The sequence below is a fragment of the Ptiloglossa arizonensis genome, chromosome 5 (assembly GCF_051014685.1).
Source record: "Ptiloglossa arizonensis isolate GNS036 chromosome 5, iyPtiAriz1_principal, whole genome shotgun sequence".
NCBI classification, from domain to species: Eukaryota; Metazoa; Arthropoda; class Insecta; order Hymenoptera; family Colletidae; genus Ptiloglossa; species Ptiloglossa arizonensis.
In genome coordinates, this window is record NC_135052.1 from 22,073,356 (window position 1) to 22,100,760 (window position 27,405).

The window sequence follows — 27,405 nt, forward strand, 5'->3', positions numbered from 1 at the left end:
CTTGCATTTTGAAATTCTTTTGAATGTAACATCTTTTTTAAGAAATATTACGTTAAAACTATAGATAGAACCATTAAATTGAACTTATCAAAATATTGAATACTAATGTCAGTAACAGAAAAATCTAAAAATATTGGAAGAACGTGATAAGGTTAGGAAGCAAACTCGGATTACTAGCAAAAAATTATTTAAACGTGACAAATATATATCTGATCAAAAACTTACAAAGACCACGTTCCACATATAAACAACTACTTTATATCCACGTGATAATCGCACTAAATCAATATATTATGCTTGAGATTGAACGCACACTTTCAAATTACAGAACATGTAGTAACAGCTGACAATTCAGAATGGTGCTGCCATCTATCGGTGGCAGTTTCAACGATAAAATAAAATTTTGAAAAACATCCTACATTCTTTGTTCAACTGTTAGAAGCTAAAAAAGATTATAATCATACAATTAAAGTTGATTTTTAGTATCTTCTCTTAAAATTGAAAGAATGAAGATAATTCTGTTCTTTCGTGTAAAACCTGTTTAATATAAACTCTGCAGATTTTCATGTAAACAAAAATACAAAATTCTTATATTTCAACAGGAGTATCATGGTTACATGTACTTTCATAATAAATGCAGAACATTTTTAACATTTTTAACTGATCAAATTACTTTAAGACTCTGTATTTATAGTTCCATCTTGTTTCGTTGTCAGAGCAAACGTTGTTCCATGTTTTAATATCACATGTCCTTTGCCATTAGCTTCTAATTTGCAATCGTTCAACGAGATTTCAGATATATTTTCTAATAATTCTGGGCCACCACATTTGCTTTCCGAACCACGTAAATATTTTTGCGTTTCCAATCGAATAGCATATTCTTTAAAGTGTCCCAGGAAACAATTACTCGCTATCAATTTTGTATTGTCATGAAGCTAAACAAATCATATTATGATATTATTACTTTCATAAATGCATACATGTAATAACATGGAAATAAATAACACACCTGTATACCCTCTGCACAATTTTTAAAGCTGCAGTTATTCATGAGTATTTCTCCTTTGCTGTAAATAACTAAAGCAGTTCCAAGGCCATCGAACATTGTATTTTCTATTATTAGTTTCGCTTTAGGTAAAACAACAACTCCTATTTTGACTATACTCTGATTTAAAGCACAAATTTTACAATTAACTATTTTTGTAGTTCCAGCTCTAACTATTACAGCAGCTCTAAGTTCACCCACATCCACAGTAACACTATCTAATAAGACCTATAAAAGTACATTTTTAAGTAAACCAGAATTAAAATCACTTAGAAGTAGTTTCTAAAGAATATCTTACTTCACTGCCAGAAAAGTCAAGCAATGATGGTGCAGTTTCACTATTTTTCACGGAAAGAATAGTATGTTCTATATTATCAACTCCCCTAATTGTGCCTCCTTCTTCCAAATTACCGGCACTTTGTATCAGATGAGTTCCTTCTCCAACTACAATGACATCTCCAGCATCACTGGCATGTAGGGTCTCTTGTAAAGATCCAGATATTCTAAATATTGAATATTTGAATTAATAATTAATTAATATATCATTCATAAAATCTGTCAAACATACTTAAAATATAACCCTGCAGGCAAACAAGCTTGAACTTTACTTATAATTTCCTTCATTTCTTCTAAAGTACCACCAAGCCACACAAAATGGCCTTCCATGCTTTTTTCTTTACTTTCTTGCTCCTGTATTTTGTCATTATTTAAGGATAAATTTCGATTCCTCACAAGGATTTCTCTCATAGCAGGATTTTCAAGAACCTCTACTTCTCTCTTAATTTGTTGAATTCGAAAATGAAGTTTCATTAGTTGACATGCTGTTCCCCCATCAACAATTTCGTGTGATTCTTCTCCTTCGGAAATAGTGTCTTCTAATTTTGATATCTGTTGTTGAATCTCTCGTCCTTCTCTTACTAAACTCCTAATAACATCACTAGTTTCTTTACTGACCACACCTCTTTTCATATCAAAAAACAACCTGATTCTTGTTTCTAAATGTACAGACACCCAATCAGTATTATCATCGTCATCCATATCCCATGGCATCCATAAATAATTAAAAAAAAATCGTAACTGATCAATACAATTTGCAGTGCCTACCACATCCAAGACATTATTCTCTTGAGTGTGTGTTGGATAAAGCTCTACCAGCTGTACATCATACTTTTCAGGTAAATGAATTTCATCTTGAACAGCAGTGATTTTAACCAATGCTGATAAATCGGCAAAATCAACTTGCTCGACTTCTACCACCACTATGGTAGGATAATGAACTTGAAAATCTTCACAAATTAACCGTGGTATTTTCCATAATGCCTGCCAACCTACAGGTTCTATTACAAGCTCTATGTGATAAGACCATTCTGCCTGAATTTGAGATGCAGGTACAATTTCACCTCTGCTGGATAATATTTCAGTTAATTCAACCAATCTTTCTTGAAGACTTTTGTCAAAAGTGTATACCTCCATTGATGCATGTGACCTATGAAATAAAACATAAAACTTATAGAACTTTAAAAAGTGACATACTAATTGTATACACAAGTGCTTACCTTTCGGTCTCGAATCTCTTTCAAAAATTTTACGAAAAATAAATTAAAGAAAAAAGCTAAACAAAAATTTCAGATAAAAATCTTCCTAATAAGAACATATATTTAGAATATTTGAAGTCCAAAGATCGAATAACGGTAAAAACAAAAGAGCACAACGTTTCAGTCAAAGAATAAATGATTGCCCGCTTTTTTTATCGAAATTAACGTGAATATTAATGAAAACCATACATCCATTGAACTATATCTTTGAATGCACGTTATTCCACAGAATAAAAACACAACATGGAAACGATTCGTAAGACAACATTCTTTTGAATGATTACAAAAAGATTTTAAATTAATTCTCTGCTGTATGGCAGGTAAAACTGTTGTAAAAAATTTGAAATGCAACGTTGTCGATGGTGATTGGTTGTCTCATTTCGATTATCGTTTCCAACAATTATTGACCTATCGATATGAACAATTTCTGACAGAAGATATATTGACTTTATTGTCAAAATAAACAGTGCCTTATTTTCGTTATCAATTTGAACTATGTCTGAAGAAGAAATAGGTTTGTTTATATTATTATTATATACAATTACGGGTACAGTTATCTTTTAAATATTACAGACATTTTTAAGTATGTTTTTCATTAATACTAATATATGTAAACAAAACGACGTGATCGTGGTACTATGTTTTTAATAAATATATCAAAATTTGCATTTGACAGATAATTGTTGTTTAATAAATGCAGATGAAAATATGGGACAGAGTTCTAAAAGCACAGAAGATAATCTTTTCGACGAGATTATTGGTCATATAGAAGATATTCTTTTAGGTATGTATTGAAAACAGTATTCCAAAAATTTCATTACTTAAATAAATTTTTGCATTTCTAGAAGACGATTTTAATGCCATACAAAAAAAATTTTTGAATGAGTATTGGAATATTTTTGAACCAGTCGAAGAAAATAAATTAATTTATACAGATATATTTAACGAATATGTAAGTACTTTAAAAAAATAATTCCATATTTCATATTTATAGGTAGAAGTATTAATACTTAACTTTTCTTTTATAGAAAAAGGTTGTGGAAAATTATATAGTGAATTATTTAGAGAAAGTCATACCATATTTTAATATAAACACATTCTTACAACTCTTAAGGTAAGCACTATAATTTCATTTATATGTATAAATCTCATACATATTGATTAATAAATGTTTTATTTGTTTGAATATTATTAAACAATATAGTAATAGACGAAATAAGTTGGAAGGTGAAGTTTTTGAAGTGTTACTAACATTCACAGACTACGTAGCTTTTAAAGAAATGTTTCTTGACTATAGAGCTGTAAGTATTATTAATATAAGATCATAAAATAAAGATTAATCTTAATAACAATATAATTTCAGGTGAAGGAAGGAAGAGTCCAAGATCTCAGCTCTGGAATATCTATCACATGTCTTAAAACATATAATATGAATGACAATGCTTCTCTTACATAAAACCATACTTTTAGATACATCTGAGTAATAAATTATGTAATATTTAATATTTATATCTGTCATGTTCAACGATAATTCTTAGAAGACAATACGTTGTTTATTATGTTTACAATTTCCTTTATATTTAATTTATGGAAGTACAAAAAATATATACACTGCATGGATAATACTCTGAAAATGGATCTAATAAGACACTGATTAGTTTTGTGCCTCATGAATTCAGTACTTGTACACATACGCTTAATGTATTATTTGAAGTACTGTATTTAAACTAAATTAATGAGAAACACTATAAATTTCTTATCTAACACATAAGAATCTCCATTTGTACAAGTTTACTGTTTGTTTCATTTGGCATACGATACGGAAGTGTTCCCGCGAAACTCGTTAACGCTCGTGCTTGTTCTCGAAGATCGAGAAGTTGTTGCTTTCGTGCTTCTTCATCGCCTGGTTCCATCGATCGTAATTTTTGATACTGACGATGATGTATCGTCATTGTTGCTAGAAGTACATCGGCTAATGTACCAGCTACTTCGGGTGACACGCGACGTAGAGCATTCACTCTTTCATCAACTTCTTTTATGTGTAACGGCAACAACTTTGATTCTGCAATAGTCTAAAATGAATTCAATAAAAAAATGTTAATATTAAGAAATATTTAAATATACGTAGTACTCATTGTTTAATTCTCACCCTAAGAGCGCTCTGATATTGTTCATTATGAAATTGATCAAAAAACACCATTAGATGTCTCAAAGTATGAAACGCAGAAACTAATTCAGATGGTGCTTGAATCTCGAAACTTTGATACCTGAAAGCATAGTTATATATATGTAGTATGAAATAATGATAATGAAATTTTACCTTCTTTTAATATTACCTTGCATTTAATTCATTAGTGGTGACTTGCAATCGAGATCTCAATGAACCTGGAGAAGCCTTTTGACTAACAACTTGTGCCAAAAGGGTACACATTAAACTAAGAACCTTTTCGTGATTACCAGCAATATCATACATTGTTACAGCATCTTCCAAAAGACCTTTCCTGTACAATGTATCTGCACTGATGTTTACTACATCCTGTGTGTTAATTTGAAATAGATCTAAAATTCCTGGAACCCAGAGGTCCTTGTGTATCTTTCCAACTAGCAGAGATTTATTTGCTGGTGAAGCTTCAACTACCATTTCTGCAGCTGATGCAGCAAACATATTACGATCGTGAGGATCTTTCATACTTCTAAAAGTAAAAAATAATACAATATGATTCCAAAACTATACAATTACATATTTCTTCATACGAACCTCAATAAGAATAAATAATGCAAGCATTCTTTTGGATCTGTGGAATCAAATCGTTTAACATACAACAATATTAATCTGGCAAAGTTTAATCTTTTGGCAGGTGGTTTGTCAGCAGGATCAACACTCAGCAAAGGTGCTAAGACACTTTGACTAACTGCTAGAAAATTATGTTCGTGCATAGCAGCTGCTAAATGCACTGCATGCGGCAAATGCTTTGCTCCCGCACCTCTTGCCAAAAATTCAATTGCAGCTTCAAATTGACCAGTTAAAAATAGCATTGAAAAATACACAAACGGCTGTTCAACCGCGTGATAATAAGATTCTCCTGCAATATTTACATAATCAATTATATTAATTCTAATCATTTATTATAAATGTAAAAAAAGAGTTTGTTACCATATATTTCTGAAATTGTAGTTTGTAAATAATCTAAGGTCAACTTGTTTTCTGAATCTGGTTGATCTCTAACTTGACATAATTTTAACCATAAATAATCGTCGGCTGTACAAATTACTTCAGAATGTAAATCATCAGGTTCGCAAGGCACTAATGCACAATATGCTACTCTTTTATATGGATCTGTAACTGATCTTACGTGCTTTCTGTAGTGCAGCTTCAGATTTGATTCTGCATAACTGCTAGGATGTCGTTGGGGGTCATTACAAGCTTCTTCTAAAGCAAGTTTAAATTCTTGAAATTCTGTATTGCACTGAGTAAGGCAACACAATGCTGCTTTATAATTACCAACTCTCATACAATAATAGACTAAAGGCCATAATGGCTTGTCCTTGACCATAACATCTTCTAAATCTCTAAGATTTTGTACTTTGACGCTTACAAAACTTTTAACTAATGGCACAGTGCCTGGAATGCCACCTCTCTTTGCCTGTGCCAAGTTTTCACTAATGACAGAAGTCATAAAATCTCTATATCTATTTTCTAAATATTTTCTGGCTTGCAATACAATCTTTTTCTCAACAATAGGAGTACTTCTGGATTTAATTTGATCTTCTCTAGGAACTGGTGGAATGTCTACCATATACTTAACCATTTGCCAAATATCTACAATTTTTTTGTCATTGAATGACTCTGCAGCTTTACAAAATGCATCAAACAAGCTTGGTTTATTTATTCCCCTAAGTACATGATCATTATAATTTTGTAATTCTTTGACATAAGCTACTTCCACACTAGATAAGCCACTGATCATTGATCCAGCTAATTTAGTGCGCTGGGGAGTACCGCTCAAATCTACTAGATCTCCAGATGGACCTGTCATACCATTTATTATTTCATAACGCATTTGCTTCCATTCTCCCAACATATGTTCCATTTGTTGAATTCTAGTAAGTTCAAATGTCTAAAACAAATAATCATAAACTTAGTATACAATATCATAAAACACCACTTACGTAGAAAAATAATATAAAAACTCTTACGTCTTTATGAACTTGTTCGATGATTGACAAAATAGCATTTTCTTTTTCATTTCTAAGATAACTAACTATATCTGTATCTGCAATTGGATCTAAGGGTTCAAATGTGCGTCTTGCACTAAGTGAACTTAATTTCTGTGATATTTGAGGTAAATCAACCCCACGTGATCCAAGCAAAAGATGCCTAAAATTATAACATATTGTCTTTTTTAAGGCCAATAAAATAAAACTCAATAGATAAAAATTACAAAATATATTTTTATATCGTGAACTGAAATAAATAATCCTAATCATTATCAAAAATTTCGATAACAATAAATAGAAATGTTTTGGCGCCAGAACTTTGTAGAATTTGTAGGTTATGTTATATTTCGTACATGATTGTAAATGAATACATACAATTTTCATTATAAATATACATTTTAAAAGAAACTTATAAGAACTATTTATAATTTTATCTATGGTAAATTTGTAAATTTCCTTACGCCTGAACTTGGTTATCTTGAGTACCGGTTTGTGTGACACGAGACCAAAGTTCGTTGGAAGCTTCTAAGATTTGACGAAGATTTCTCTCAACTTGAGGAAGTTCTTCATTACCTTCTACAGCAGCAGACAATTGTTCTGCTGATCGCAATAATTCACTAAAACCAGAATCTCTTGTTACTCGCGAGGAATCCGTATTTAACATATCGGTGTGCCCAAAATCGCCCATATTTGAAACACAATGTTCACAAGTTCTATAAATCACGGAACGAAACAAATGGAAGTGGTAGGGATTTTTGATTTTGCTACAGAATATTGAATCTCGTTACTTCTAACGTTCTCACTGAATGATAAAATAAAAACGATATAAAGAATTTATGCTATTTAGGTATGATTAGTAATGTATTAAAATAATTCCCATCTTTTAACTAATATTTATTAAATATAAATATTAGAAAATTTGACACAAAGGCGATAGTAAAAGAAATAGATTATACAAGAAAAGAAACCAAAAATATTTTAAACAAAAATTATTTGTTTTTATACGAAGTATCAAAAAATTCAATTTACTTACTGTATATCATTTCATTAATAAAAAATTAAATGATTGACATTTCTGCTGCTTGGATTCAACAACAGCATCACACATATTATGGAAAATATATGTAAAATAAACCTAAATTATAAAGAAATTCTATCGCTATTTCTGATTTATGCGGAACACTTAATTTAAATGAAAATATGCCTTAAAATTAATGCTGCCACTATTGCAGTCTGACATCTTCACTGGCAAATACCCTATACGAATTGACAGTCAAAGTGTAATTTTATGCTTGAATTTGATTGTCGCGAACGTTCATGCGTATCCATGAACGATATTTCCTTAAATAATTCTATCAGTTGTCTGCAAATTTGATTAGCCTAATAAACGACATGCATAAAAGAATTTCTTTTGATTTGATCTTTACTTCGGAGACAAAAACTATACAATGAAAGAGGTAAATGTTGCATTTTATCCGCGTGCTTTACGTACGTCGTGGCTGACAAGTCGCTTTATCGCAATGATAGTCCGTAATTAATTATGGAAAAACGAAATGCCGGTAGCAAGGAGGACCGTCAGCTCCTCTTATATTACGTTGCCAAACAAAACACAATTCTGACCCGTATATCGGGTGAATGTGACAAGAATGTCAATACGTTGCGTCTCGGCATGCTCGTGGAGGCACTTGAAGATCTGGGTGACAGTGCACTCAGAGTACGTGTCAATGACACAACAGGATCAGAAGTTTGGCGTGGTACTGAATGGCGTTGTCATAGATTTGATTTGATTCCTGTCTCGTCAGATGTATGGAAATTTCTGCCTGCAGTATCGGTACCTCAAGAAAGAGTTCGCTTGGCCAATCATAAATTATTATGTAAAGAACTCATAAGCCTGAAAATAGATCATACTGTTTGGTATTGTCCTGATCCTCAGGGGTATAGCAAATATTTAGCTATTATCAAATATATAGGACCTGTTCCACAACTTAGTCAAGGATATTACTTTGGCCTTGACTTATTGGTAATTTTATATGATATTTTGTACGTAATTGCAAAATATATGTTTTTGTATAATCTATAATAGTGTAATGTCTCAGTGTTGGATTTTAAGTCACGTAAATAAATTAGTATAATTGTCCTATCTAATTTCTGGAATTGTTTATATTCATTGGTTTAAATTAATGTGCATTCAATAATCTAATTGTAGGAAGGTCAAGAATCATCTAAAACAGCTTTGTTAAGCAAAGAATACTTTGTCTCTACTCATTCAGAAGGGAGATTTGCTACGTTAAGTAACATTTTCCCTTTAAAGCCTGAAGGCCCCATAGGTCTGGGAAACTCAGGTAAAAGTACAGAAATAAATATTCTGCTTCTCTTGACTTGTGATATTATTAACATATTTTCAATTTCAGATTCTTTTTTAAAAACAGATTCAGGAAATAATTACATGAATGACAAAAAAAAATCTGTGTTAGACTCCACCCCATCTGTTCTTTTAGAAAAATTTGCTACGTTCGATGATAATAAAAATAATAACAGGGATCAGCGGTCTCTATCAAAAGAATATCTCCAGTTGACAAAATCAATGACACTTGAAAATGATAGCAATGTAACTAAAAACACAAATGTCCATGCATATATACAATCTGGTAATAGTAAAAGTACAAAAATAAATATAAAGCTTGGCTTCTTGATTAATAGAATATTTTGCTAGCTTTGCTAGAAATTCCACATAGTATGCTTGTCTTTACCCACTGCATGTAGTAGAGGGAGTTATTCTTAACTGAGGCAGTTAAAAATAGACACAATCTTAGCCTGTCTCAGTGTTACCGGCAAGTCTTTCAGCGTTGTAAACTTATTATAATTTTATTGTAAAATGGCTGCTACAATACAAAACATTCCTACCTTTGTATTAGAACATAAATGGAGCAGTGACATAGAATCAAATGTGTACAGTGACATAGAGGAATTTGAACATTCAAGTCCATTGGATCATAGTAAGGGAAAATAAAAATTCGTGTGAACTCTAGTGCACTTCCGCGTATCATGTTTATATAGTCTACTACTTTACTTTATACTGCATTTTTCATATTTTCTAGTGCAATATTTTTTGTTGAAATATTTATACCCTTATTATTATTATTATTACTATTACTATTATTATTATTATAGGTAGCACACCAGAAAAAAATGAAAATAAAAAGTTTGCACGGGTGGAAAACACAGACTTAATTGTGGGTTCCAATGTAAAAGTTCTTTTGGATTCCGATGTACACTATGGAGTCATTCGTTGGATTGGAACACCTTCTGGTATTACTCCTAGTAAATTAATGGCAGCTGTAGAACTGGTATGTATAATGAATAAGTAAGTCTGGCATGTAAAATATACAATTGCTTCATTTTTAGGACGATGGTCACCCGTCAGGTACTGATGGAACATACAAGGATGTAAGATATTTTCATTGTCGGCCTTACAGAGCTGTTTTCACAGACCTTGAAAAATGTTCTCGTTGTGATGCAATGGTTGTAAGTATTGAAGAATGTTAAATATTTTTGTCTGGTACATTTTATTTTTTTAATATATAAAAGACAATATTGTCACAGGCGAAAATTGACGAATCCGCAGCACCAATAAATACAGATAATTTTGGAAATATGGAAAGCTCCGTGATTATCGGAATGGTGCGTCCTATTTCCGTTAAAGGAAACTTGGAAAGTATTTGTGGAAAATATCGAGGAATTCAAGGTCATCATAATTCGTGTTACTTGGATGCCACTCTTTTTAGCATGTTCACCTTTACTAGTGTATTTGATAATCTCTTATTTAGGTAATAATTAAATGTTACTTAGTTTATTTTCATCAAAAACAAGAATAATTTTTTATTCAAAGTGAAAAAATATGTTATATATATTAATATATTACAGACCGCCAAACGAAAAAGACTGTCCACAATATGAAGAAGTGCAAAGGGTATTACGTGAAGAAATAGTAAATCCACTTAGAAAAAATATGTTTGTCAGAGCAGATCATGTAATGAAACTTCGAACATTGCTTGAAAAATTGTCGTCAGTATCTGGGCTTACCAGTGAAGAAAAAGGTTTGTGTTCACAATGTATTTTGATTATTGATAATCAATAATCGAGTTAAAATTATTTTGAACTGTCTTAGATCCTGAAGAATTTCTAACATCACTAGTCGCTCAAATTTTAAATGCTGAGCCATTTCTCAAGTTAAGTTCTGGACAGGATGCCTACCATTATCAACTTTTCGTTGAAAAAGATGATCATTTGAATCTTCCAACTGTACAACAATTGTTAGAACAAAGTTTTCTTACAAGTAACATAAGATTGAAAGAGGTCCCGTCCTGTCTTATTATACAAATGCCTCGATTTGGAAAGTCATTCAAAATGTATCAAAAGATACAACCTACACTTTTACTTGACGTAACGGACATAATCGAAGATTGTAAATGTCACTAAAATATTATCATTGTAATAAATTATGCAGATAATGTAATCATTATCAATGTTCTTTTTTCAGCTCCCAGACAATGTACAGTTTGTGGAAAATTAGCGGAGTTTGAGTGCAAAGAGTGTTACGGGCAATGCGGTGTTGGACTCGAGAGTATTGCCTTTTGTTTGCAGTGTTTAGAGAAGGTAAACAGAAGAGAAAAGTAAAAGTGAAAAAAGTATAAAGTCAGGGGCATTTTAGAGAACGAATTATATATATTCCAGGTTCATCGTCACGAACGAAGAACAAATCATGAACCAAAAAAGCTTATAGTACCAATGGAATTTGCTATCTTACAAGAACATTGTCCTGTTCCACGATTGTACCTGGAATTATCGGCAGTAGTTTGCATCGAAACATCTCATTACGTATGTTTTGTAAAATGTGGTTCTGGTTCAGAAGCACCATGGTGTTTCTTTGACTCTATGGCTGATAGAAAAGGTACTTCATCCACGTTTTCTATCTTTATTATACGAACTTTGAGATACTGTATGGAATGTTATATTTTATTTCTTAATTGTTCAGGGGAACAAAATGGTTACAACATACCAGAAATGGTTCCATGCCCTGATTTCCCATATTGGTTAAGCGAAGAAGGTGGAAATTATCTGACTGAATTAACGGATGATCGTCACTTACCGGAGCATGCGAAACGACTCTTGTGCGACGCCTACATGTGCATGTATCAATCTCCAGACGTTATGATGTACAAATAAGTTGAATTGCCTAGTAATTTAGGTAAGTTAGGTTTACAGCCATTATGCAACAAATTTGGGTATAATGTTTGTGCTTTATTTATCAATGTTCACAAACTGGTTCGACAAAAAGAATTATTAGCAAAGACATCTATTTGTAAAAATGAGAAGTAAAGACAAGAATGGTGTAAAATTGAGCTACATCGATTCATAAAGTTTATTGAAATGCTGACAGAAAAAAGTGTAGTCTTAAAGAAACTAAAGTTATACAGATGTTATACAAATCGTCTCAGAATTATTATTTTTTTCATATTGAAACCTAAGAATCTAATTCAAGCATAGTACTGTCTTTTTTAATTCATGATATATTTATATATACACAGGTATATATTTATCAATGACATAAAATTAAGTTTTCATTCTACATAGAATTGTTATGAAAGTCTATCACGCTATTATAAAATTTATCTATCGCGCATTCTATTCGTAAATTTGATCAAAATGTTTGGACAAACTGGATGGAAATCTTCGCAATTTGAGAAGATTAATATTTACATATAAATACAGATTAAGATCGTGTATACTTGCTAGAAGTTGCACACGAAAAAATAAAAAGCAGTTTTATACTAAGTTCTATAATATACTGAAAATATTTTGTGACATGTTTATAGCAAACAACACAAATAGTTTGCTGAATTTTTCTAACTTAAAAGTACAATGACTAGGATTCAAAAGTTAATGCTGTACTTTTAGCTTCTACTGTTGCTCTAATAATTTTCTATCCCTGTCTAATAACCCAATATTGATTTATCTTTCAAATCTAATAGAGTAACTTAGCACAACATCAATTTGAAAATCCGTTGTCAGTTTGTTCTTGCATTTAAACAATGATAAAGATTTTCTCTACTATTTCGAACTCGAATACATCATGTAGAACGTAAATGTCTGTAATTGTTGGATTTACACAAATTTGATTAATATTTAGGTGACTTGACTTGTATACTTAAAATATATTGAATAATAATATGTACGTGGAAAATACGCTTCAGGCGGGAAAAAACAGGTTTTTAAAATCTCCCAAACTTGTTCTTCTATTTGATTCTCTGTCAACTATAATTAAATGTTAATACTCTAAGAAATTAAAGAGCAAAGTGGTAGGAGAATTTTCTATTAGCGATATTACATCCGAAACAAACATCACTGCAAAGGAAGATATATAAAATAATTATGAAAATTAAAATGTATCATTGTACATAATAAGAAGAGTTTTATATAATGGATGAAATTGAATGTTCATTTTGCCTTCCCATGGCAGAATTAATAAAGATGGGGATAAAAGTTTGTAAATATGTATAATAAATTTAGTATCTATCTTCATCTTCATCCATGGCAAAGTCACTGCCAACTCCAGAATCTAGTACATAGAGAGGACTGTGAAAGACAGAAAAAAGAACATTTAAAAGGGTTCAAATAAGAAAACTCGATTTATGAAGTTAGTACACTTACTTTATTGCTCTGCATGTGAAGAACACAATGCGTTTTAACTTCTTATTATAGAAGAAATAATTGAAGGACCACAAACATCCATCTTCTCCAAATGGATCAGACACAAAGTCTGGATTGTAACTAAAATATTTTCATATTATTAATTTACTTAGTACATTCTTTAATTTGTTTTCGTATGATTTAGATGTTTACCTATAAATATCACATTCATTTAATGACATTTCATCATCGATGGCTGCCCATAAAGCCGTTCGAAGGGTGCGGTAATGATCTCCTGCGGTTGCACTCAAATTGCTGTCTACAGCATTCATGACCCACGTTAAGCTTGGTTCTTTGCTGAATTCATGACTCTTAGCATCAGAAAAATCATAATCTGGGTGAAAAGCTGAATTCAAAGTGGCAATCAAATAGAATAATGTTTTTCTACTGATTGTGTCGCACAATGGACCATCTTCATCGCCAGAAACACTGCGACTATAGAAAAGAAAAAAATATGAAAAAACTGTGATTAAATTAATGTACAGGTAATATACTTTATCGAACTGTAAACATAGACATTTTAGACTTTTACCAGTTTTGTTATTTTACAAAATTATACATTCTATATTAAAGAAGAAAATATTCACATATATTTATTATTATCACATTCTATTTTAACTAAAACATTTAATACCCAAAATACCTTTGAGCAGGTGATGTTCCCAAAGATGTTTGTGGTGGTGATAAAGCTTGAAGATCATGTGGAGTAAATCCTTGCTCTGCATTGAAACGTTTATACAACTGTTTATCATTTCCAGCCATTTTGCAGGAGTAACTCTCTATTCTGAAAATCAAAAGAAGTCTCAACGTCTAATATCATTTCAAAAGGTTGTTAGATCAGATAGATCCAATAAATATCAATTTAATCATCTCACCTGCCTATTATCTTGCTGTCTCCGGTCTTGATGGACAAGGCACTGTTTATAGCTTCAAAACGTGTACTCTCCAGCAACTTCATCTTGCCGACAACAACAGTTTCCCCTTACGATCTGTAAAAACAGCTTCCACGCAGTGGGTATCCTTGGTGCATCTCTTGGATGAACGCTTCTTATGTCATTAACGCTCCATTACATTGGGGTCAATGACCTGTAGCGTATACTTCTTGGCAAAATCTTGACCTCGTCTTTCAGTCGCACGGTCAAGGTGTTCAATATAATCGAAATGTTAAAAAGCTTCTTTGACATCGAAGACTTATTGAATCTTTGTACGTTTGTTTTATGTATATGAAAATTCCTTTCCTTTTCGAGTGTACGAAATTAATTGTGGACGTAATGATTTTTCCCGTAGCTCCGAGCTTGTACATCACAGAACTCTAATTAAAGATATTGAGACGAATTTACGTCCGTGCGTAGCCCGAATTCGGTAATCGGTCTTTGAATTGGAGCTTCAGTCGTGACGAGCTGTTGGCTTCTTGTGCTGCGCGAATGACGTGCCCAGCTGAAGAGAGGGAAATCGTTGTAAAGGACGGAGAAACTACCCTTCAGAAATAAAAGACGCCGTCTTTCGATTGAAAAAAACCCGCGCTAAACAGAAAGTCGTTGGCGGACCTGCCACGAAGCTAATAGAAACAACGACGGATCAGAATCGCTTATCGGAATTCAACTAAACAAAGTGACTAACAAACTTCACACGTCCGCTACTGGCGAAAACAATCCATAATCACGGACATTGTTGTCGCTCGAATTAGCACTTGAATTATCACGATCACTGTCAAACGAAACACCAAAACTTCAATTTAAAGTATGATGTGATGATCGTCGGTCGACAAACTTCAACCTTCTTCGCTCCTGTTTCGCACCGTTTACCAATTATTTGCGTCTCGATGTCAGAACGCCTATATGCAACAATGAATATATGCGTTCTACGTGACAGAAATAGCACAACGAAGCGTCTTGAACTTCCCTCTCTCTCTGTCTCTCTTTCTCTCTCGTACTCTTTTTACCTCGTTTTGCCCCCTGGCTTTATCCCCTCATCCACAGTTGCTTTAGGTGGGGATACATGCGTGAATTTCACACGGCCAATCGTGAGCCACCGATAAAGATGTGTGCATGTAGGACGCGGTGCAACGCGTCGTATATATATTTCGAATAATGCGTGTTGCGTATGCGGTTTAACTTGAGCCGCGTATACGGTTTAATTCTAACCTTGCAGAATGGTGACAGGAATTCGAATTTATTGGTAAAATGTCAAAACGTTGGGGCAGTGACTATGTGGTTACAGAACACCGTGATTTACAGGTACGTTGTCCCGTGACATAAGATTACGTTCGTACGTTAAATATCGCAAAAAATGTACTCTTCGATTTTAGGTGTTATAACACCCGAATAATTTAATTGCTAAATTATTGTTGTCACTTGCAGGCTAATAGTATGGCCGTGGATTCAACTGGCAACTATGTTTTACTTGCCGGGTAAGTACCAATGACTACTGTTTACTGTCTTTTTTTTTCAGACTTTGTGTTTTTTATTTTGGGCGTTTTTTTTTCTTCTTATCTTTAGACGTAGATGCTTTGCGGTAAAGCATCTTGATGAAGGTGCTGATGATTTGAGAAAATTTCAACGACAGAGCAAATATGAAATTGGCTCTACAGAATGGAATCCTACTAGTCTAAATTCTCATCTGTGTGCTGTGTCGGTCAGTAATTGAAAGATACTTGTGTTAATTGTATTCTCTATAAATTCAATTAATTTTTAATCATAGAGCAATACACGTATTGAAATATTGTCACTCACTGGAGGTGTTTATGAGTTGCAAACAACAAATAGTCTTAAGGCACACACACGAGTAGTGAGTGACCTAAATTGGCATCCTAAGGAACCAGATATCATTGCTTCTTGTAGCATTGATACATTTATACATATTTGGGATATAAGAGATTATAGAAAGCCTTCTTTATCTTTGTCTGCAGTAGGTGAGCTCATATTTTCTTATTGGAAAATAATTGTTTAAATAGCTGGATATATACTTGATTAAATTTATAGCTGGCTCTTCTCAAGTACGATGGAACAGTTTATCTTCCAATATGTTGGCCACAGCACATGATGGAGATATTAAAATATGGGATCAACGAAAAGGAAATAGTCCTGTACAGTACATAGCTGCTCATTTAACAAAAGTACATGCTTCTATTTGGTTTGATGAAATTATTTTAATAATTAGTTGCTTTAATAGTTTATAAGTTTAATAGGAAACTTTATAGAAAAAGTTATTTTAGATACATGGTTTAGATTGGTGCCCTTTCCAACAAAATCAACTGGCAACTTCTAGTCAAGATTGTACAGTAAAGATCTTCGACATTAGTTGCCCACGTAGGGCTGAAAGTATTGTGACAACTAATTCACCAGTATGGAGAGCTAGATATACGGTAAAGATATTATTTCATTTAATAAAATTGAAGTGTGTTCATCTTTATAAAATAATCTATATTATCTACAGCCGTTTGGAGAAGGATTGGTAACAATAGTGGTACCACAATTACGTCGAGGAGAAAACAGTTTATTACTATGGAATACAACAAATCTCAGTGCACCTATTTATACTTTTGTAGGACATACTGATGTTGTTCTTGAGTTTCAGTGGAGACATAAAAAATTAGGTATGTCTTATAGAAATAAATTTTAATGTGAAATAAAAAATATTATGAAATATATTCATTATTTACAGAGAATAGTGACTATGAATTGATAACTTGGTCGAAAGATCAGTGTTTAAGAATATATAAAATTGATCCTTTTTTGAAAAAGGTACATATTTATGTACTATATAATAAGCTTCATTTCTTATTCATATAAAAATAAAATACATAATTTTCTTTTAGTTGTGTGGACATGGCATAGACGACGGCACATCTATTTATACACAGTATTCTGAAGATAATAATTTAAGTATGTACGTGTTGCATTAAAGTATAAGAACTTTTTAATTTCATTAAAATAATCTATTTATTATTAATACAGGAGCACTACAGTCTGTTCAACAATTACAACTTAATGATTCTCAAAATGATCGCGAAATGAATTGTATAACAACAAAAGTTGATGAACCTACGTTAAATCTTGAAACAGATACATATATTGAAAATAATAAAGAAATATCATCCCCTACACAACCAAAGACTTTACAACAAGAATTTTCTTTAATAAACATCAATATACCAAACATAGAGGTAATAATATATATAGATATAATAGAGATATATGAAGGTAAAATTTGTTGTCATTTCAGGTCAATGCAATGGATGCAGTAGAACGTAGTTGCACCGTAACGGCATCCAATAAAAGTTATAGAGTGATATTAAAAGTAAATTTTCCTGCAAATTATCCATACAGCGCACAACCTACATTTCAATTTTGTCCTGGTACAACAATTGACAATTCAACAATGGGAAAGTTATTAAAAGTTCTGAAACAAACTGCTCAGCAGCGTGTTAAAAAAAATCGATCATGTTTAGAACCCTGTCTGAGACAATTAATTGCAACTTTGGAACAAGTAAAAAGAAACATATACTTATCAAATCTTATTGATGACTGATTTAAATAATGTCTTATAATATTTTTCTGTTTTGATAGACGTGTAAAAAAGACGAGAATGAAAGTAGTCACTTAGGATACGACATTCAAGACAACGCAAATTTTTTGAGTTCCTCTAACATATGTACAAATTATCAAGACGCCTATATACCATTCCCTCGAACATCGGGTGCTAAGTTTTGTTGTGTTGGTATGTAAATAAACGATGTAGCATCAAAACATCGTCTACTAGGACTCAACTCTGTGTTTCAATAGGTATTCTTGTATGTTTTGGTCGTGCTTCGTACACCAGAAGGTCGTCAATGAAACCTGAGAGTACAACACCTAGAGCACTTTCCGCATTGGGAAACGGAATTGGCAATGGGGAACATTTTTTACATATGTATCCAAATTCCTACGTACAATCGAACGATAACATTTCCATTAGTTCTTTTTACTTTCAAGATCGTGTGAGTAAACATCTTTGTGCAACAATTGTAATACAAAGTATTTATCAATTTTATCAATAATTATATATCAGCTAATTACTCTGGCTTTAACAGAAAATGAATCGTGGATTACACAATACCAACAGAATGTCTCACAGATCATGTTGTAAAAATTATCATTTTATGGTAATCACATATGATGCCTCTTCGTTATTTTTTGTTAATAAGGAACTTGCTGAAAAATACGTGTAAGTAACACTGGTAATTTTGTTATATCAACTTGTTTATTGATATCTCTCACAGCTAAATAATTTTATTTGTTTTTTATTAGTATCAATATAACCGACATTCCAGCAATGTGCCAATATAATGCAAATGTTGCTGCACAACTGGAACGTCCTGATTTAGTTCAGGCGTGGTGTTTAGCCGCTCTTGTGATATCACAACCAGTTTCCAATGTTGGGCAAAATCCTTGCCAATCACCTGATATTGATGCTCCATGGCCGTTACATCCTTTTGGTCAAAATTTAATTCATTCCTTGTACGTTACAAGTAAATTGTAAATATTATGTTATAGAGACAATATCGTGTGTTAATTATTGTTTGCCATTTAGAATACAGCATTATGCCAATGAGTCGGACATACAGATGGCGGGCATGCTGAGCTGTGCATTTAGTTATCGTTCGGAAAATTCAGACGTTGCTCAAACACGTCTAAATAGCAAATCTGTTAATGTCAGTGTAAGTATGTTGCTTTTGTTTGTGAGTTAATTAAAGTTTTTGGCATGGCCTGACACTTGCACTGTTCTTATAGTATCATTAACGATCAATGCATCCCATGTTTTGATCATATCTTGTCTTCTGTTCGTGAAAGTCATTAAACATTTCAGTATTTTATGATGCTCTTCAAATATAATTATTTATTGTACCATAATTTATGTTTCAATATTGGCCTTTCCAAAATGCAGTATATCACATCTTTCATACTTAGTACACATCTCTTTCTTCTGATGCACGAGCAAATTATGATTTGAGAATGTAAATGTAATCATGTGTAATAAAATGGTATAGTATGAGTTCAAATACAAAACAAAACGAAATTTGGTCAGATTATACTATACCAATGTATTACACATTTGTAGTTTCGTTCCAGTATTTTATATATTTTCAAGAACTACCAGATGATTGATACAAATGTTATCTTTGTTATAGAGGCTTTCTACAGGAAAATGGTGGTTAAAGGTAAGGCATGGTTTTTGAATTTTGTACGATTATGCGTGTTTGAGACATTGGTCCTTAGGGTTCTCTATCATGGTGATATTTGTTACTGCCTTACAGCATCGGAGTGGAAGTGTCGTGATGCTACAAAGCATGCAGGTTTGGCCGTGCTTGGTTTTAAAACGCCAAACATTGAATTTATAATTGTCTTGTATTACGATCAATAACCATGACAAATTGTCAAAGTATTTGTAGTAATTAATCAACATATGTGATGTACTGTCTGTAGTGATAATGCCTCAAATTTTGCACAGAAGACAAATTTCTTTGTGCAAGAAGTGATCACAGACAATGCCTTTTCACTTGTCGATTATATATATGTATTAATATTGTTGACAGAATGTATATGAGTTGAATTGTGATTTATCTGTTATTCAATATATCCTTCTAGCCTGGTGGTTCACCATACCATACGATTCATCTAGCTGATACCACGTTAGAAGGATGGAACTTTCAAAATTTGAAACAACATCGATCGAACTCATGGTCTGATTCACTCGATGATTTAAAACTTATTCAAGACACATTTGGTGACTCTGCAAAAAGTATTAGGTATAGAATAGACTTTAAAATTTTTGTCCATTATAAATGCAAAAGTTTATTGTACTTAAATAGCAAAACATATTGTGATAGAATCAATTTAGTTATTTATAAGTTAATAGATATTATAGACATTGATTATGTAGGTTACTCGATGAAAAATACACTACGCTTTATGATGGATACAAAAAGGCATATGCTGAAGTATTGCATAGATGGCGTTTGTTAGATGCTCGTGCACAAGTATTAAAACACGTAAGCACAACTCCTCTGGACACACATAAAGGCGTTGAATTCCAAAGTGAATGTCAGATATGTAGCAAAGTTAGCAGAGGTCCCCAATGTATAAATTGCAAACGACTGGCTCTGGAGTGTGTTATCTGTCATATCTCCGTAAGAGGTACGTTAAATTTCAATTATAAACATTTAGTTCTTTTTTGCGGAAAAAGATATACTACAAGATAGTTTGTTTATGACACATTCAGGTCCAAGTAATTTCTGTATAATTTGTGGTCATGGAGGACATACACAACATTTGGCAACATGGTTCATGAGTGAAACATTGTGTCCTACAGGTTGTGGATGTTATTGTCTACAAGAAAGTTCTGCCCTTTTAAAAGTGTAAATAAAATAAAAGAAATTGTACATACTTGCGACAATATATATGTATAAGTAATGTTATAAGAGAATAATAAATGTTTTTCTTTGATATGTTCGCATCAGATTTCTGATTTACTGTACAATCAACTTTATTTTCACTGGAAGGAGTAATAGTTTCTGTTGTGCTGTTATTTGAGGCTAATTTGTTAACCTTTAAAAGTGAATATTCATTAGATGACATTTTGTCAGACGAAACAGTTCCCAAAATCATTTCTTCAAGTTCTCTCATTTTAACTGTAAAAAAAACGAAACGAAATTTGCAAAAATATATGTTGTCGCAAAAAACATTAAAGTATACCCATGTTAATGTAACATTTTTCACAAGCAAGATATTCTTCTCTCGCAGCTCTTGCATTTTCTTCTTGTTCACGAAACACCTTGTTTAAAGAAGCATATTCCTTTTGTTTAACGAAACCATAAATCACTCCAGCAATTAAATACATCCACCTGACTAACTACAATTACAAATTTTAATAGGTTGCTCAATAAGTTTTGTCGTTCAATAAGAAATGGAGTTATTAGGTTCATCGTTTTATTTTTCTAAAGATGGTACTATTGTTTGATGAACATATATGAAGTTTCATGTAGATGTATCGACTCATTCGTATATTTACAGTTGTTTAAAGTTGAAGTGTCAGTATTTTTTTACAACGGAAAAAACGACAAAACTTATTGAACAACCTAGTACAATAAAGAGATCTCAATATTTTCTACGAAGTACTATTACCTTTTTTAAGAGATTAGCTTCTAACGGAGTCAAAAAGATTTTTTTTTTTTTGCCATTTAAATAAACTATAGTCGTGAAGAAATTGTATTTATTTAAAAATGTTAACTGCAATTAATAAAGATACGCAAAATATTCGATGACCACACATTAAAATTAACAAATGAATTGACCAGAAAATTTGTCACATTTTTATTATGTCTATGGTATATGAGTGTACATAAAAGCCTTTAGATATTTGCCCATAACTAATATCGATAATGATCAGCTTTGTAAGGTCCATCCACAGATATACCAAGGTATTTGGCTTGTTCCTCTGAGAGTTTTGTTAGTTTCACACCAAGATGATTCAAATGCAATGCTGCAACCTCTTCATCCAATTTCTTTGGCAACATATGAACGCCAATTGGATAGGATTCTGATTTTGTCCATAATTCTATTTGTGCTAGCACTTGATTTGTAAAGGAATTGCTCATTACGAAACTTGAGTGTCCTGTTGCACATCCAAGATTAATTAAACGACCCTCTGCGAGGAGAATGATATGTCTGAAATGGGAGAATTGAATATGAACTGTAAACAATGAGGAATCACTCAACTGTTTGATTTACCATATTTAAACATAATGAGAATTAAGTCTCTAATTGGATATTTCTGAATTTTTATTGTAACTGGTAAATTATTAATCTTAAAAATTTCTAATTGCATTTTTGTAAAAAATATTTTGTGTAGACAAAATATTATTATTAAAGCAAGTTTTAATTATCTATACAAATGCTGAGTACTATGTAATTGCCTACCTGCCATTCTTTAATTGGTATCTATCTACTTGGGGTTTAATGTTGACTTTTTCAACTGCATTTTTTTTAAGCCAATTAACATCTAACTCGCAGTCAAAATGACCAATATTGCAGACTATAGCATCATCTGGCATGTTTATAAAATGACGGCCCAATATAATATCTTTGCAGCCAGTAGTGGTGACATATATTCGTCCTTTGGTCGATGCTTCTTCCATTGTAGTCACCTGAAAAGTACACATATAAATTTATTGATCCCAATTGCAAATCTTCTAAAATATTGTTATTGCTCTTTTGCCTTTGAATATTGTTTTAAAATATCAGTAGTCACCTCATATCCTTCCATAGCTGCTTGTAGAGCATTAATGGGATCAATTTCCGTGATTATAACACGACCACCCAGTGCTCTGAGACTCTGAGCACATCCTTTACCAACATCTCCATATCCAGCCACCACACAAACTTTCCCAGCAATCATAATGTCTGTTGCACGTTTAATACCATCAATTAACGATTCTCTGCATCCATACAGATTGTCGAATTTGCTCTGCTCGATAAAAAAAAATCTCCGTTTATATGAAATTTAAAATACAACTGCAATTAGAAGGTGATGGAAGTTAAGAAACCAATGTTATGCATATGACGAACTTTTGTTACTGAGTCATTGACGTTGATCACAGGAACTTTAAGGGTTCCCTCTTTCATCATACGATAGAGATTGTGCACCCCCGTAGTGGTCTCTTCAGAAATGCCACGGCAGTCCTTCAGATATTCTGGAAACTTATTATGTACCAGGTTGGTCAAGTCACCACCATCATCAAGGATAAGATTTAACGGTTTGTCATCTTTGAAGATAAGAGTTTGCTCTATGCACCAAAGGTACTCTTCATCAGTTTCACCCTTCCATGCGTATACAGGAACCCCTGTTTTTGCAATAGCTGCAGCTGCATGGTCTTGTGTACTGAATATATTGCACGATGACCATTGAACCTAGTGAATGAATAACATCAATGCCACTCTCTGAAGAATTGTTTTGCATTGAATATCTTTAAACATATAAGTATCAGATGAACAGATATTTGTCTGATGTTGTGACATATGAGGAATACTCAATTGCTGAATTGTTAAACTCATAACATCATGTTCTTTCAGCTTTTAATGGTACATATACAAGATGGTTCAGCAACTAGTAGTAGGTATCTTTGTATTTATGAGAGAAATGTAGATTCATACCATTGCATAATTCACTGATGAAGATATTCTTCAGTAACATTTTTTGGAGTGACATATGATAGTGATAAATAGTAATATATTATTACCCAGTGATAAGAATGTGCTATTTAAATCTCAGTGATAAGAGATATATTCAATACTAGAATCATACAATATTACAATACAAGAATAACTGAATTTATTGCATTACATTACATTCAAATGTATGGAGTATATTTTCTGATTTTAACTGTTATAAGAATAAGTTGAATTACAATGGTGGTTAGCATTTTGAATCCAATTTTGACCAATGTGATTTTAATCTGTAGTTGGAAATGATTTGAAAGCTCTTCAATGTCTGATACAACTGTAGGTGAACTTTGTGAAAAATACGGGGTCATGATTTATGAGATAAGCCTGCATTCGCGTGTAAATGAGAAGTATTTTCGTCATCTTTCTTGCTTTTATTCTTTATCAATGTGACTAACTTTTCCTATGATATATTTTTCAATATTGTAGAATAAGAAATGTACTAAAAAAGTATTATTTTCTGGTTAAAAATATTTTGCAACTATTGAATATTCAAATAATACAAATTTGTTTAATAAATACTCTTAATATATTTTTAACACTTCTTAAATTAAACTTATTCAAATAAAAGTATCATACTGCTCGTTTGTAATAAAAAAATTAATTAAATAAATTAGAAACAATTATTTGTCTTTGAAATTATTTATAATGACAATGGTCTCCAAAAATATAATCGAAATAATAAATTATATTTGTAACTTCCATTATTTAGAATAATATTTCGATTATTATTTTGATCAGGTATACCAACCTTATTTCAGCCTGAGACCAATTTACATTTTACTACTATGTCGTGAGCTGCAAAAGTACAATTATTTTATAAAAGTCAAAAATATCTCTAAGGACATTTTTTATAGCATCACCATTAATTACACCATGATATAAATAAAAATGGGTAGGATTTAAAAGAAAATAATAATTTCTTACAAAAAGGCACAGATACATTGGCAGAAATTTTGTTTTTTAAATAACATTATTTAATTTTTTGAGGAATATAGTTGTACATATTTTATATAAATATAACTTACTCTTTTTGTGTCTGTATTAAATTGTTTTGATTCAATTTTTCTTGCATTATTAAAAGCAAATAATTATACTTAATATGCTTTGAACAAGTGTAATGTGCTTTGAGCAAATAATTATATTTAAAATAAAAGGGCAAGGAGGATTGCGTATTTGACATGCCTGATTCAGATCTTTCTTGATGAAACAGTTCACGATCCATTTTGAAATTGCGAACGTTACCGTAAAAATAATAAAATAAAAATATTGCGACTTACCTCGGCTCCAAGTTCGACGAGGGTTTCAATGAGAACCGCGGTTTGTACTGTCATGTGCAGACAACCGGCGATACGTGCACCTTTTAAAATTTGTTCAGGACCGTACTTTTTCCTTATGGCCATCAACCCTGGCATCTCATTTTCTGCCAGGGTAATTTCTTTCCGACCCCATTCCGCCAGAGACAAATTGGCTATGACGAAAAAAATTTCGATATATAAATTACCAATAGACTGCGTTTAACTTCATTCTGATATCTTTCTGTTCCTATTAATATTGATGCAATCGAAATACATATGATGTATACTATCCACGGCGAATTAGATTTTTCTATTTAAGAACAAATTTATTTATTTATTTTTATGACGATTCAAAGATATCAATGTTTCAAAATTCACGATTCAAGACCTTAAATCAAATTATGTTTGAATAAAATTTATTTCAATTTGTATTAAATACAAACGGTTATATTATGGCACAGTTTCACACATTATCAATTAGGCTGCAAAACAATGACCACGTGTTTAACGAACATTACTCCAAAATTGTTTTATTATTCTGTGACTTACCGACTTTGTACGCAGGTTTGGTTGACATTCTTCTCTATTGAAAAACGATCGTTCTGCAAAAATTAAATTACGTCGGGAATTCGAATTATCGAATAAAATACGGACCCATGAAATACACGTTTCCACCCGGCGAGTTGCGGTAAAACTACGTTTGGGGAAAGTGCAACCATTCTACTTTAGACGATGCCGGTAGACATCGTAACTACTATCTAATCACGTGAACAGATTTTCAAAATTTTGGCGCGTAGTAGCTTATCGTTTAACGACGGTTTTCTCTGTAACAATATGTGTATAACAAAATTTTACCCTTCTTTTATCTTGTACAATACTACAATTTCAATTTAATATTGTAATTTAATTCTTATTATTAAAATTATGTAAATTAAATTATACTATTGCAAGTGCCTAAGGCACGTAAAGTTAAAGTTATAAGATAAAACTTACGCAAATTATGACTAAAGTTAATTCGTCCGAAACACAATGAATTAAATTGGAGATGTCCATGTAAATACAACTTTGTAGAAAATAGTCGATTTTTACTCGGCTGAATTAATCAAACTAGTTGCATGTACTTTGAATATGGACATTATTGGTGTAAATGAATGATACAAATAAGATATGGGATAGATGTTTCATTTTAGAGGAATTGATGACACACGATCTGAAATACCGACCTTGTAAAATATCAATAGTTTTAGAGCGACATCTTCGTTTAAAAATGACGATTCTAAGAACTATATACAACTGAGTCACTGAAGTTGGTAAAAATTATTCTGTAGAAATTAATTTTGATCGAGATTCGAAGTAAAAGATGATTTCTGACATTTTTCTTAAATAAGTAAAGTTTTAAAACATAAAAAGTAACAATTGTTTATTAGATACATTGATCTAACATTCCTTCAATTCTTATAATTTACACGAAACGCATAGAAGTTATAATTTGTACATAAAATTTAGATTGTGAGAATCATGTTAACTTTTTAAAGAAATAAATAATTTTCAAGCATGGTAAAATTCCAAGAACTGCAATTCTACGATCCACTATCGTGTCACAAGTTTTCTTCACGATGTTAAAAAATGCAACTTCTATATGTCTCATGCAATTTATAAGAATTAAAAAATGTTAAATCAATCTATCTAATAAACAATTGTTACTTATTATGTTTTAAAACGTTGCTTGTTTAAGAAACATGTCAGCATTTTTTACTTCGAATCTCAATCAAAATTAATTTCTATAGGATAATTTTCCATGTTTTCTACTTTATCGACTTCAGTGGTGCAGTTGAATATAGTTCTTAATATCATCATTTTTAAACGAAGATGTCACTCCAAAACTATTGATACTTTATGAGGTCGGTATTTCAGATCGTGCGTCATCAAATCCTATAAAGTGAAACATCTATCTCATATCTTATTTGTATCATCCATTTACGTTAATAATGTCCATATTCAGATTACATGCAACTAGTTTGATTAATTCAGTCGAATAAAAACCAATCGTTTTTTGAGTAGCGGAAAATAATACAGGTTGTGTACAAGGTTATATTTACATGGACATATACAATTTAACTCACATTGCTTCGGACTAATTAACTTTGGTCACAATTTGCTTAATTTTTATTTTGCAACTTTAATTCTATATACCTAAAGCACCCATTAATCAACCCCACCCAACATCAGTGATTTTATGG

General features: G+C 31.8%; 9 protein-coding genes across 14 annotated transcripts in view; 3 read left to right on the forward strand and 6 right to left on the reverse strand.

Annotated features, from left to right (window-relative positions):
* Positions 1-342, reverse strand: part of LOC143147485 (pseudouridylate synthase RPUSD2) — a 411,655-nt gene extending 411,313 nt beyond the window's left edge. The window contains exon 1 of the mRNA XM_076312737.1: positions 226-342. Within this exon, the coding sequence (XP_076168852.1) occupies positions 226-243 (18 nt within the window). The 5' untranslated portion in view covers positions 244-342. The remainder of the gene's footprint in view (positions 1-225) is intronic.
* LOC143147487 (ADP-ribosylation factor-like protein 2-binding protein) lies at positions 319-4,890 on the forward strand. The gene is made up of 8 exons (XM_076312742.1): positions 319-567; positions 2,221-2,433; positions 2,870-3,154; positions 3,317-3,424; positions 3,486-3,592; positions 3,669-3,754; positions 3,845-3,941; positions 4,004-4,890. The coding sequence occupies exons 3-8, from the start codon at positions 3,136-3,138 to the stop codon at positions 4,094-4,096; spliced, it is 510 nt and encodes a 169-aa protein (XP_076168857.1). The 5' UTR covers positions 319-567; positions 2,221-2,433; positions 2,870-3,135; the 3' UTR covers positions 4,097-4,890.
* Positions 675-2,648, reverse strand: Nesd (SHC binding and spindle associated nessun dorma). The gene is made up of 5 exons (XM_076312695.1): positions 2,602-2,648; positions 1,614-2,531; positions 1,344-1,548; positions 1,010-1,273; positions 675-935 (listed from the first exon to the last, which is right to left on the reverse strand). The coding sequence occupies exons 2-5, from the start codon at positions 2,516-2,518 to the stop codon at positions 675-677; spliced, it is 1,635 nt and encodes a 544-aa protein (XP_076168810.1). The 5' UTR covers positions 2,519-2,531; positions 2,602-2,648.
* Positions 3,710-7,552, reverse strand: LOC143147484 (nuclear pore complex protein Nup93). The gene is made up of 7 exons (XM_076312735.1): positions 7,320-7,552; positions 6,838-7,018; positions 5,795-6,758; positions 5,399-5,723; positions 4,977-5,333; positions 4,790-4,907; positions 3,710-4,712 (listed from the first exon to the last, which is right to left on the reverse strand). Exons 1-7 carry the CDS (start codon positions 7,544-7,546, stop codon positions 4,401-4,403), a joined length of 2,484 nt encoding a protein of 827 aa, XP_076168850.1. The 5' UTR covers positions 7,547-7,552; the 3' UTR covers positions 3,710-4,400.
* Positions 7,553-8,131: 579 nt separating this feature from the next.
* Cyld (ubiquitin carboxyl-terminal hydrolase CYLD) lies at positions 8,132-14,192 on the forward strand. Of its 2 annotated transcripts, XM_076312275.1 has the most exons (11): positions 8,132-8,878; positions 9,065-9,200; positions 9,270-9,506; positions 10,030-10,205; positions 10,264-10,383; positions 10,462-10,685; positions 10,783-10,955; positions 11,027-11,323; positions 11,399-11,514; positions 11,593-11,809; positions 11,894-14,184. In XM_076312275.1, exons 1-11 carry the CDS (start codon positions 8,399-8,401, stop codon positions 12,082-12,084), a joined length of 2,367 nt encoding a protein of 788 aa, XP_076168390.1. In that variant the 5' UTR covers positions 8,132-8,398; the 3' UTR covers positions 12,085-14,184. The 2 variants fall into 2 exon arrangements, with proteins under 2 accessions (XP_076168390.1, XP_076168391.1); XM_076312276.1 differs by lacking the exon at positions 11,027-11,323 and having other exon boundaries at positions 11,894-14,192.
* Positions 12,455-15,492, reverse strand: Maf1 (repressor of RNA polymerase III transcription Maf1). Its single transcript, XM_076312281.1, has 5 exons — positions 14,484-15,492; positions 14,252-14,392; positions 13,762-14,043; positions 13,570-13,689; positions 12,455-13,494 (listed from the first exon to the last, which is right to left on the reverse strand). Exons 1-5 carry the CDS (start codon positions 14,564-14,566, stop codon positions 13,425-13,427), a joined length of 696 nt encoding a protein of 231 aa, XP_076168396.1. The 5' UTR covers positions 14,567-15,492; the 3' UTR covers positions 12,455-13,424.
* Positions 14,894-21,094, forward strand: Wdr59 (WD repeat domain 59). 4 transcript variants are annotated; one of them, XM_076312269.1, is made up of 20 exons: positions 14,899-15,845; positions 15,969-16,018; positions 16,107-16,242; positions 16,309-16,519; positions 16,590-16,723; positions 16,823-16,972; positions 17,044-17,203; positions 17,272-17,351; positions 17,426-17,492; positions 17,565-17,773; positions 17,833-18,096; positions 18,177-18,327; positions 18,393-18,586; positions 18,680-18,813; positions 18,897-19,106; positions 19,180-19,306; positions 19,778-19,807; positions 20,235-20,395; positions 20,530-20,783; positions 20,869-21,094. In XM_076312269.1, exons 1-20 carry the CDS (start codon positions 15,792-15,794, stop codon positions 21,006-21,008), a joined length of 2,916 nt encoding a protein of 971 aa, XP_076168384.1. In that variant the 5' UTR covers positions 14,899-15,791; the 3' UTR covers positions 21,009-21,094. The 4 variants fall into 4 exon arrangements, with proteins under 4 accessions (XP_076168386.1, XP_076168384.1, XP_076168385.1 ...); XM_076312270.1 differs by lacking the exon at positions 19,778-19,807 and having other exon boundaries at positions 14,900-15,845; XM_076312271.1 differs by lacking the exons at positions 20,530-20,783; positions 20,869-21,094 and having other exon boundaries at positions 14,894-15,845; positions 19,904-20,374.
* Positions 17,290-21,685, reverse strand: LOC143147216 (uncharacterized). Of its 2 annotated transcripts, XM_076312283.1 has the most exons (3): positions 21,342-21,685; positions 21,034-21,277; positions 17,291-20,379 (listed from the first exon to the last, which is right to left on the reverse strand). In XM_076312283.1, the coding sequence occupies exons 1-3, from the start codon at positions 21,484-21,486 to the stop codon at positions 20,349-20,351; spliced, it is 420 nt and encodes a 139-aa protein (XP_076168398.1). In that variant the 5' UTR covers positions 21,487-21,685; the 3' UTR covers positions 17,291-20,348. The 2 variants fall into 2 exon arrangements, with proteins under 2 accessions (XP_076168397.1, XP_076168398.1); XM_076312282.1 differs by having other exon boundaries at positions 17,290-21,277; positions 21,342-21,684.
* A 250-nt stretch (positions 21,686-21,935) lies between these two features.
* Ahcy (adenosylhomocysteinase) lies at positions 21,936-25,873 on the reverse strand. Its single transcript, XM_076312278.1, has 6 exons — positions 25,715-25,873; positions 25,148-25,338; positions 23,214-23,555; positions 22,897-23,112; positions 22,566-22,792; positions 21,936-22,313 (listed from the first exon to the last, which is right to left on the reverse strand). The coding sequence occupies exons 1-6, from the start codon at positions 25,740-25,742 to the stop codon at positions 22,016-22,018; spliced, it is 1,302 nt and encodes a 433-aa protein (XP_076168393.1). The 5' UTR covers positions 25,743-25,873; the 3' UTR covers positions 21,936-22,015.
* Positions 25,874-27,405: the final 1,532 nt, after the last annotated feature.